At 42.3% G+C, this 10,563-nt stretch overlaps 1 protein-coding gene across 1 annotated transcript in view; it reads left to right on the top strand.

Moving 5' to 3' along the window:
• Window positions 1-7,631, top strand: part of ptk7b (protein tyrosine kinase 7b) — an 86,792-nt gene extending 79,161 nt beyond the window's left edge. Inside the window, exons 12-20 of the mRNA XM_050070510.1 lie at window positions 251-398; window positions 1,450-1,577; window positions 2,409-2,609; window positions 3,185-3,346; window positions 3,521-3,753; window positions 3,855-3,935; window positions 5,020-5,171; window positions 5,328-5,506; window positions 5,755-7,631. Coding sequence (XP_049926467.1) covers window positions 251-398; window positions 1,450-1,577; window positions 2,409-2,609; window positions 3,185-3,346; window positions 3,521-3,753; window positions 3,855-3,935; window positions 5,020-5,171; window positions 5,328-5,506; window positions 5,755-5,915 — 1,445 coding nt within the window. The 3' untranslated portion in view covers window positions 5,916-7,631. The remainder of the gene's footprint in view (window positions 1-250; window positions 399-1,449; window positions 1,578-2,408; window positions 2,610-3,184; window positions 3,347-3,520; window positions 3,754-3,854; window positions 3,936-5,019; window positions 5,172-5,327; window positions 5,507-5,754) is intronic.
• Window positions 7,632-10,563: the final 2,932 nt, after the last annotated feature.

Here is a 10,563-nt window from a genome sequence, read left to right as displayed (position 1 = left end):
TCCCACATCCAAAGGACTTGTGGTCTCAGTCATTGATCATTCCCATCAAGTGCCAAACACAGCAGCATTTACTGTGCACTTGGTGGCCTCTTTATTGCCCACTAATGAATTGCATTTGAGTCTTGGTGTGTAACTGAGATGTTAACCACAGTCACCACAGTCTGCAAAGGAAATGTTATGGCCCAGTTGTGGTTTCAGTGTTGTATTAATGAGCATGTGTGTTTGTCCATGCCTGTTTGTGCACATGTAGTGTACATTCGCTTTAAGGTGGAACCAGAGAATACAACGGTGTACCAAGGTCACACGGCCATCCTGCACTGTCAGGCCACCGGCGACCCCGAGCCTCACATCCACTGGATGGTCAAAGACAAGACGCTGGACATCAGTAAGAACAGAAGGTAAATGAGACACCTGTGTGACTTTTAATCAGTCTTTAGACAGTTCTACTGGTTCCAAACTGGACTGACTGCAGTTTAATTTCTGTGTGTCCATTATAGATTTAGCATGTGCTAATATAGTGTTACACACCTGAATATAATGGCCCTCATTCAAGATAGTCTCTTACAAACAGATTTGTTCTGAGTGGCACATCAGAGTGATTAAAGGAGTATGCCACATTCACTTATTTTCTTGGACTTAATGAACTGATGAGAATTTGGTGGTCAAGGTCACTGTGACCTCACAAAACATGTATTTAGCCATAATTCCGGAATTCATACGCTAATTATGACAAAACCTTCACACAAATACAATGGAATAAATAGAAAAGAATAAAATGATGAAGTGATGTCATTTTATATCCAAAGAGCCAAGGTCAACTCCACTGTGACATCATCATCATCAACTCCATAACTCAGGAACAGAAGGGGAGACACATGGTTGGATACTGAATTGATGACTCTAATCTTGCGTGCCCACCTTGAAACTGTGCTGAATGTATAGATCTTCTGTGCTGCCGGCTTGAAGATATGCATGAAGCATCCATGTTTTACAGTTTGCTGCTTCTTTGCTCCAACATCCTTATTTAAAACAGTCAACTCTCAGGGCACATGTGAGTCTGGACAGACATTGATGCAAACTGTAGCTGCAGCTTCACTGCTTGGTGGAGGCCTACAACCGCAAGGTGGTAAATCTAGTTTGTGAATTAAGCTTACACACAGAGTGGAACAGGCGGCCTTTTTACAGCACTTTTAGGGGTGTTGATTATGCTAATGATCAAATCTAACACACAGCCACCTGCTCATGAACAGATTCAAACAGGCATTGTATGACAAGTGTGTGCAGTTAAGAGGGCATGCTGCCTTCAACTTGAGACACTTGTACGAGCGAACCTCAGACGAAACTAAAAGGGATTTAGGATAAGATAAGGGCAGCATTCTTGAGGCTGTTGTGTAGGTGTAGTGGACCTCTAGACCTCCCCTTCATCTCTTTGTCCTTTCTTTCCTTCAGGTTCCAGAAGATGCCCAATGGCTCCTTGGTGATTACAGATGTTACTACAGATGACACAGGCAGATACACATGTGTGGCAGGAAACAGCTGCAGCATCAAAGACCGTGTGGCTCAGCTGTATGTAGTAGGTGAGTTTCACACACACACACACACACACACACACACACACACATGGACACACAAACATACATACACACCGGCTACCTTTACCAGGAACAAAGGTGCACACATGGGGGCGTGCGCCACCATCACAAGTGAAGGATGAAGGCATTAATTAAACCTTCACCCGCTGCCTGTCATCCATCTCGACAGGTTAATAACCACAGCCACATCTCTGACGCCACGCCTGTCACTGAGGTGATGGGATTGGGCAGACAGTAGATCTAATAATGCCTCACACTCTGGGGCTCCTTGTGTGCTGACTGAAGCTGAAAATTACAGTCACACACTTGCATTAGTGTCCCATATCAACTCATTTTCTCCCAAATCAACAGGATGGTATTCCAGATTAGTTCAAAGTAGGAGACATGGTTTTAGATGTTTGCTGTAGCTTGTCAGGGTCAGCGTGACAGCACTGCCCCAGGAAGCCAGACTGGTAACTGAGTTAGCAGGACAACTCATAAAAATACTTGTTGAATGAAGTGACTGTGTGTTTTTTGATAGTATTATGGTTTTAACTGTGTTAGGATTCAATGCAAGTACCCTTAATCTATGAAAGGGCTTCCTTGTGTAGGGCAAGTTGTGTAAGTTGTGTGACAGCTTTTTAACACTTGTTGTATGGAATTAACTTTGCAAATCATAACTGTATTCGATCTGTCTCACAGTTAAATGTAACTTTGCATACCCTTTATGATGCTAAAACAAAATTTGCTGAACAATGTAACACAGCAGATGATATTGTTTAAAGACTTTTTCCACAGCATTTTTAGTTGACCATAATTTCCGCCTGTGCCCAACAGACAAACCAGTGCATTCCTTCGAAGAAGACGGGGACAAGGCTCCCTACAAGATGATCCAAACCATCGGTCTGTCAGTGGGAGCAGCCGTGGCTTACATCATCGTCGTGCTGGGACTCATGTTCTACTGCAAAAAGAGACGCAACGCCAAAAGACTGCAGAAAGGCCAGGACGGAGAGGAGCCGGAGATGGAGTGTCTCAACGGTATGAATGTTTGGTGGAGGAGAATGTCTATAAAGTTGTGGTTTGGTGGTTGCAAAATCAGCCAGGAGGATATGTGAGCGGTTGACATTCCCTCAACCTTGTGGTCCTTAAAGTGGTGTTGAAAGGTTTAAGATATTTGCTGCCATCTTGTGTTCATCGTGTGTATTGCATTTATCATCAGACTGTTTGATGAGACATTAGTTCCACAGTAAACATTAGCTCTGGGCAGACTGTAAGCGTGTTAACACTGGAAAAGAGGCATGATTAAATATTCTCAAAACTGTGAATACGCACACAAAGAAACTTCAATTTCTGGGTGCGTTGTTGTACAGAGGAAAATGGAGGAGCTGCTCAAAGCTGAAAAAAAAAAAACTATCGATGTTTATCAACGTGTTCTTTGTTAACCATCCGCATTTGGCTGAGCAGAGCAACTCATTTTGTTTTCACAAGACAATGTTGAATACATTTCACTTTATGTGGACACACATCACATTTGCAGTGCTTTTTAATGTCTATTGAGATTTACATTATGTCTGCGACCTTTGACCCTGTTGGATGTGTGTTGTCTTCAACAGGAGGGGCTGTTCAACAAAATGGCCACACCACCACTGAGATCCAGGAAGAGGTGGCCCTCACCAACATGGGTACCATGGCAACAACAGAAAAACGCCACAGCCATGTCAACAACGATAAGCTCCACTTTCCTCGAGCAAACCTACAAACCATCACTACTTTAGGTAGGCTGATTTATACAGTTGTCTTTTGCATGTACTGACAGAGAATGACTCTCCTTGTACTCTAATTTAACAGAAGGTCACCTGATCCTTTAGCTGTAACACGCTGTAGATGTGCGACATTGATTTTCAAACATGTGCTCTGATATTTGCTCTGTGGTGTGAATGTTTACTCAGGCAAAGGGGAGTTTGGTGAGGTGCTGCTATGCAAAGCTAAGGGTATCGAGGAGAGCGAGGAGGAGACGGTGGTGTTGGTGAAAAGCCTGCAGACCAGAGACGAACAGCTCCAGCTCGACTTCCGCCGCGAGGCTGAAATGTTCGCCAAGCTCAGCCACCCCAATGTTGTCCGCCTGTTGGGCCTGTGTAGGGAGGCGGAGCCCCACTACACGATCCTAGAGTACTATGACCTGGTAAGCACACAGGGAAAGAAGCTCACACTGACAAACACATACGATTTTAAATGATTTGACCAGATATAATACTATAATCTTTTTTGTTTTTTTGATACCAGGGAGACCTGAAGCAGTTCCTGAGAATTTCCAAAAGCAAAGATGACAAGGTCAAATCTCAGCCTATCAGCACCAAGACCAAAGTAAGTGTTGCATCCTGCACACTATCTACCATGCAGGTTCCCCAGGGTCCTTAAAATCCTTGAAAGATTGTGAATTTGAGAGAAAAAAACAGAAAACATATAAATAGACATAGGTCTAATTGAAAGTGCTTGATTTCATGTATTTTGTACAATAGTAGAAATTCCCTGTCTCAATCGCTCACCTTGCACAATATATTGTTATGCTGTGCTGTTTTGGAGAAGGCAAGAGACCTCATGGTCTGCCATCACTGTAACACAGCACAATTGAGAAGTGTTCACAAATCAGTGCTTGATTTGGACGTCAGTATTTGTTCATTGTGTAGAGTGATCACTTTTTGTGCATTGTAAAAAAAACACACATTTAAAGTTTACATTTTGGGATGGGACGCAGTGATGTAACTGCTGTCTATAAATATCTGCACAGATCCATATAGCAAAAATAGAACAGCGCAGCTGCAGATAACATTCATTTTACATCAGCTCCATGTTATGTAGGCTAATTTCTACAACCTGGGGGAAGCATTGAAAGGTAGACTAACCCTAACTCATATCGCATTTTCAGTTGGATGTTCATTTGAGACCCGATTTTTACATTAGATTTTTTTTTTTTGCGCATACTCTAATAATTTAATGTAAGTACTCAAATATGGAAACTACTTAAAATGTGCCTCCCTAGTTCACATATTTGAGCCTCTCTCTTTTTATTGTTTTCTGTGAGCTTCTGTAAAGCTTGCTAGTTGTCATTATAAAAAATCTCAGTGTTGTAACAGTATTGAACCTTGACTCATGTCTCAAACTATGCCGTGTTGGGTCCTTGAATTTGAGGGTACTGGGCCTGGAAAGTCCAACCAACACCTCGAAAGCTCATTAACTAACACATTATGTCTTCTTTGTTTAATCTGTACAAAAGCTGAAGTGTAGAGATTGGAAGTCATGATTTTATGTCACAGTTCTGTGCCGGACTGGAGGCTTTCTTTCCTGGTACAACTAAGGAAAATCTTGGTAATTGCTGCTGTCATTCTACATGTATTCTCAGTCACTTTACCTTGACAGTTTTTTGTTCTGTGTTTTCCTTTCCCTTCAGGTTTCCATCTGTACCCAGGTGGCTCATGGGATGGAGCATCTTTCCAATCACCGCTTCGTTCACAAAGACCTCGCCGCCCGAAACTGCCTGATCAACAGTCAGAGGCGTGTGAAAGTGTCAGCGCTCAGCCTCAGCAAGGACGTCTACAACAGGTCTGCTAGAAACAGAGCTTGATTTAACCATAATCACCCACTTAAATCATCAACTGCAATAAACGGCGTGATTAAAATTCCTAGACATCTCCATTCACCTGGCTAATTTTAGCTGTTTTCCTCTCCTTTTCATTCCCCTCGTGTAAACGTTTGTAGTGAGTACTACCACTACAGGCAGGCATGGATCCCGCTGCGCTGGCTCCCAGCTGAGTCTGTGTTTGAGGATGACTTCTCAACCAAGTCTGACGTGTGGGCCTTTGGAGTGTTGATGTGGGAAGTGTTCAGTCACGGGGAAATGCCATATACCAAACTCAGTGATGATGAGGTGCTGGAAGGTCAGTGTGATGCTTTAGCTGCTTGTTTTTAGTCCAAGTTCTGATTCAGCTCACAAAAAAAGATGACAAGCTTTTTAAGAAGAAAGAGGCCCCTGCTCATCATTACTTTTGGTTGAACGGTCAGGTAAATGTGGATTAGACACGCAGTATGTAATCATCCATTAAATGCTTGAATAAAACAGCGACCTGTGTCCATGTTTTCGATTTGGTTTAACTTCCCTCTCTCTGCTGCTCCTCCGCCCCTCCAGGTCTGCAGACAGGGAAGCTGAAGCTGCCCGTTCCAGACGGATGCCCCTCCAAAATCTACAAGCTCATGACCCGCTGCTGGGCACTGAGCCTCAAAGAGCGCCCCTCTTTCACTGAAATCGTCCACACCCTGGGAGAGCTGCCCTCTGACAGCAAAGTCTGAGATGACCGTAACCCCACATCAGAGGGGAACTTTGACCAACCCCCCTTCCCCCAAAAATAAAGACAGGAATGCTGGATTATTAGTCTCACACATTTCAGGGAAGAGGGTTGAGGAGAAAAACACTTTTGTATATGCATTTCAAACAGCGGGTGTGTGTGGATCAGACTTCTTTGCTATATCAGTGGAAACGCACTCACGTTTGTGTGAATGGCTTCTTGTGAGCGGTGCCAGGAGTTTACGTTTGCCTTAACCGCAGCATGGATGACCCTCCCGTCAACTTCCTGTCTGTGGTTCCACTGTGACCCTGCCTGCCCGTCTGCGGCCGCTCTGTCCCAGAGACACTTTGCTTCACGGAGCCTCACAACCTCAGTGCCTCTACCCCTCCACACCCACACTCACCCAGACCTTTGACTGCCCTGTAGTACGTTACAGTGCTCTCACTGGCTCAGATCAATAGAGATGATTGGTCTGAAGCTTAGGAAGAAACTCCCCCCCTTGAATTTTAGGTTCACTGCTCCGTCAAGTCAGAAAGAATATTGAAGGGAAGGGAATGTGGGATATAATGTCAGCGGAGCACTGAAGCTTCAGCCACTTCGGAGTGTGTTGAGTGATATCGTTTCAACTGGTCTGCTTGAACTTAAAATCCAGTCAGCTGCATCCTGAGGCCACCACCCTAATCTAAGAGGAGACACTACTCTGTCCACCAGGTACACACCACCATCCTCCAAAGAGTGTGTGTGCCACTGAACTGTTCCCACGCTACAGCTTACGTTTCGAAGAAGAAGTGGAATAGGGTTTGCATGAAGGTTCGTCCTCTGTTACTCTTGTGATTTGCAACATGAGGAAACTTGTGGAAAAAGTAATCCGTGTTATGATAACACTTCAGGAACATAAAAAAAAAAAGATCATGTTTATCGCCAAGGATTATATTGAATAGATGAGACTGTGCCAGTGTGGGCTTTGTACGTTTTTATGAGTGTGTTCTGTTCTTGTATTAACTTTGAGGTGCTTATTTGTCACGAGCTATGGGTGACAACACCCATTGTACCACATTATCATGTTGCAGGCATGCAGCCTATCACTGTGTTCAACCTGCGACATCATTTCTTCAAAGGTCCAATCACAGTTTCCCTTCGGGTCCAGATGTTTTGTGCAATGCTGCAGAGTGGACCATCACACCAGGCAATGTGTACATAATGTAGAAGCCATGCACTAACTTCACTTAAAAGAATATCCCTCTTTATCTCTATCATGTTGTGTAGTAGGACATGCAGGTGCCTGTTTATTTATGATGAAGGTCCTGTCTTTTTTTTAACTATGTTTATAATAGAAAGGTACTTCTCTGATGCGATGTATTCATTCTCACGGTCCATCTCAACGTGCGTTCAGTCTGGTAAGCAGCTGGATACGCTAACACTAAGTACAAAGGAGGTCAAAAGAGTGACTGCTGGTCACCAGTACTCATTTAAGTGCCTGGTAAATGAAGGATTATCTTAACTGTTTCCCTCTTTTTTTACATTATCTAATCAAATGCAATGGCCTTTGTGTATGAACTTGTTTTTATACGTTGTTTTTAGTGTAATGTTTTGTTTTTATGAATGCTAGGCACTCACACCTAGACCTCTTTTTTTAATCTGCTTCAGCAAATGTTCACAGTAATCACAGATATATACAAAAGTATACATGCTGCTGTCAATAAAGGTTCACAGTGTTTTTACCCAATGTGTTGTGATTAATAATAATACTGTAGATAGCAACACAGCTTTGAGAACTACATCGGTTTTTCCTCCATAATTTAAACTTTGTTGAGTTGGTTAAAGAGATACTAAGCAGGATTTCCCCCCCAAAAAAACAACAATGTAAAGACTCATACAGAAGTAATACCTCTCAATCATTACCTATGACCCACTAGAGTTGTGTGGTGCTGTATGTATCTGCAGAGACTCTGCCTGGATTTTCTTCTTATTTTCTGTGTTAGGGGTGTGAGTTGAGGGCGGGACTTCATAAAATGTTAGCGGCTTACTTTCACTTTGGCTGGTGAGCGTGTTTGCAAACAGTAACCAACAATCCTGCATACTGTACCTTAGATAAATTACATTTTACATGCTTTTTAGTCCAGTTTTCTGTGTCAGTGCAGTTGCATGCAGGGACCATTCTTACAACTTTTCCTTGTTGAAGGGATAGTGCACCCAAAAATGAAAATTCAGCCATTATCTACTCACCCATATGCCGAGGGAGGCTCAGTTTTAGAGTCCTCACAACACTTGTGGAGATCCAAGGGGAGAGGGGGTAGCAGCACAACTCCACCTAATGCAGGCTTACGGCGCCCCAGATTAAAATGTCCAAAAACACATAATTGAAACCACAAATTATCTCCATACTGCTCGTCCGTAGTGATCCAAGTGTCCTTGTGGTTTCAATTATGTGTTTTTGGATGTTTGAATCTGGGGCGCCGTCAGCCTGCATTAGGTGAGGAGGTGCTGCTACCCACTCTCCCCTGGGATCTCCGCAAGGGATGTGAGGACTCTAAAACTTCACCTGAGCCTCCCTCGGCATATGGGTGAGTAGATAATGGCTTAATTTTCATTTTTGGGTGCACTATCCCTTTAATGTATACAAGAAACTCTACATTAGGTATTCAGGTGCTGAAACACAGTCATTCATTCACCTAAAAGCTGTGAAAAGGATCATAGGAATCTGTTATTTTATTGTCATCTACACAACAATTACAGTGAAGAAGTCTAATTAAAGTCTAGGACATAAAATAGTACAGCAGCTAAAACAGGAATACAACATAATAAAAAGCCAAGTGCACTGTGGTAGCCTGGTAAGTAATGGTTAACTAACTGTAATGTTAGTTTCTTTCATTCAAAATGTTGCTACTTGTAAGCCAGTTTAAGAGTTTTCATGACAGCTCCTGCTTGCAGCTGCATTACTGCACCAAATAGAGTTTAGTAAAAAATAATAAAGGTGATGAAATGTTCACTCAGGTGGATCACCCACTCTAAACAAGTCTCTGCAAGCTGACTTCCAGGGTTTGTGTAAATAATAGCTGCCTGTAAGTACAATTTCCCTTTCAATATCTGAATAGGGTCAGGGATAGTAAAAAGTAAATAGAGTTTATATGTGATGGGCTGTAATATGTAAAACCACCTGTATCATCCTGTAACAGCACCTATAGTCAGCCCATACTGCAATCCAAAACGTTCTCTCATTCACCACTAGAGGGAGGTGTATCTCTTCTGTAGGTCTTCTTAAACCTGATCCTAAAAGCTTGCCAAATATTTTTTCCATATAATTATGTTTAGAGTTGAATACACTAGCATGGCCTTTTATAGCTGCAAAAGAGGATTCCCATATGAGTTTGTGTTGTCTTAGATTAGTGGCAAAGTGCTCCTTTGATGTGATAAACATAGCATTATATTTGATTTAAATTTGATGGCCACAGGCGTCTTCAGTTCACTGTTGATATTTGAGTTTCCCATATCCTCAAAGCCAATTTATTATGCAGTTACAGTTACATAACCCCTTTAAAATGGATGTATTTTTGTCAATCAGTGTTCAGTTTTGCATAGTTATTTGGCAAATTGAGTCTTGAAGAGGTTCATAATATTGTGACACCTTTATCCCGAGTGCATATGCACCTTAAGGAGCTCTCATGGTGGTAAAAGCTTGCATATTTAAATGAAAATCTCTCAGTATCTCGCCAACAAATCAAATTCCATAATGTTTGGCATTTCTTTAACCTGCCTGGAGCACCAGATGGGTGGGGCTTACTGCATCATTTCAAACACTACATAAGCAAACTTTAGATAAGTACACTAAAGTGCCTTTTGACAGATTTTACTGTGATAGGCCTTCATCACAGAGGACATGTCTCAACTGGAAAAACACAGGTGTAAATAATAACTTACTGAGAGGCTTTAATAGAGCACAACCATTGTTAATGTTATTAGTCACACCTGTGCTTTTATGTGAGAAGGGTCTATTGTGAAAACCACGCAGGGTTACAGCAGGTATGTGATACTGCAACATGTTGTTCAGTGGCCCAATTACAGACACTCATAGACCTTATTCAGCTTGCCAGCACTGAGAAGTGGTGTTGCAATTATTGAGGAAGCAGTTGTGATGCAGACCAATGTAATTAGTGTGTGATAGGAGTATATATTCCACCATGTTTTAGGGGAAACAGATACAAAGCACGAGCAAATATAAAATAAGAACCTATACATGTGATTATTAGAGTAATTTGGGACCTTATGTAGAGTTTATTTAAACTACTGTACTCTCATCTACACTTAAAAACAACTCCTCTGACATAATCCTTTAAGTCTTTCTGCCAGTGCAGATCAATAAAGCGATATTTTGGCATGGACACTCTGGGAAAACATGTCTCGTGCTATGACAGCACAACCTGTGGGGAATAAAAAGTTGGATTCTTTGTTATTTTGGTGCCTCTGCCTGTCCACGGTGACGTTGTCGGTAGCGCAACCATTTTGGTATTTATTCCAATGAGCGCGGCTCATTGACCAATGACAACGCTACTCAGATAACCCTCAGCCAATCGATAGGCGACGCTGTGACTCACCAAATAAGGAGAGACAGCACCAAATAAGGAAACATTGTATCTCTTTATAAGGAGGGAAGT

Source organism: Epinephelus moara, chromosome 19 (assembly GCF_006386435.1).
Source record: "Epinephelus moara isolate mb chromosome 19, YSFRI_EMoa_1.0, whole genome shotgun sequence".
In the NCBI taxonomy this organism is placed as follows: Eukaryota; Metazoa; Chordata; class Actinopteri; order Perciformes; family Serranidae; genus Epinephelus; species Epinephelus moara.
The sequence above is the reverse complement of the archived record's forward strand: the minus strand, read 5'-3'. Positions and strand labels throughout refer to the sequence as shown.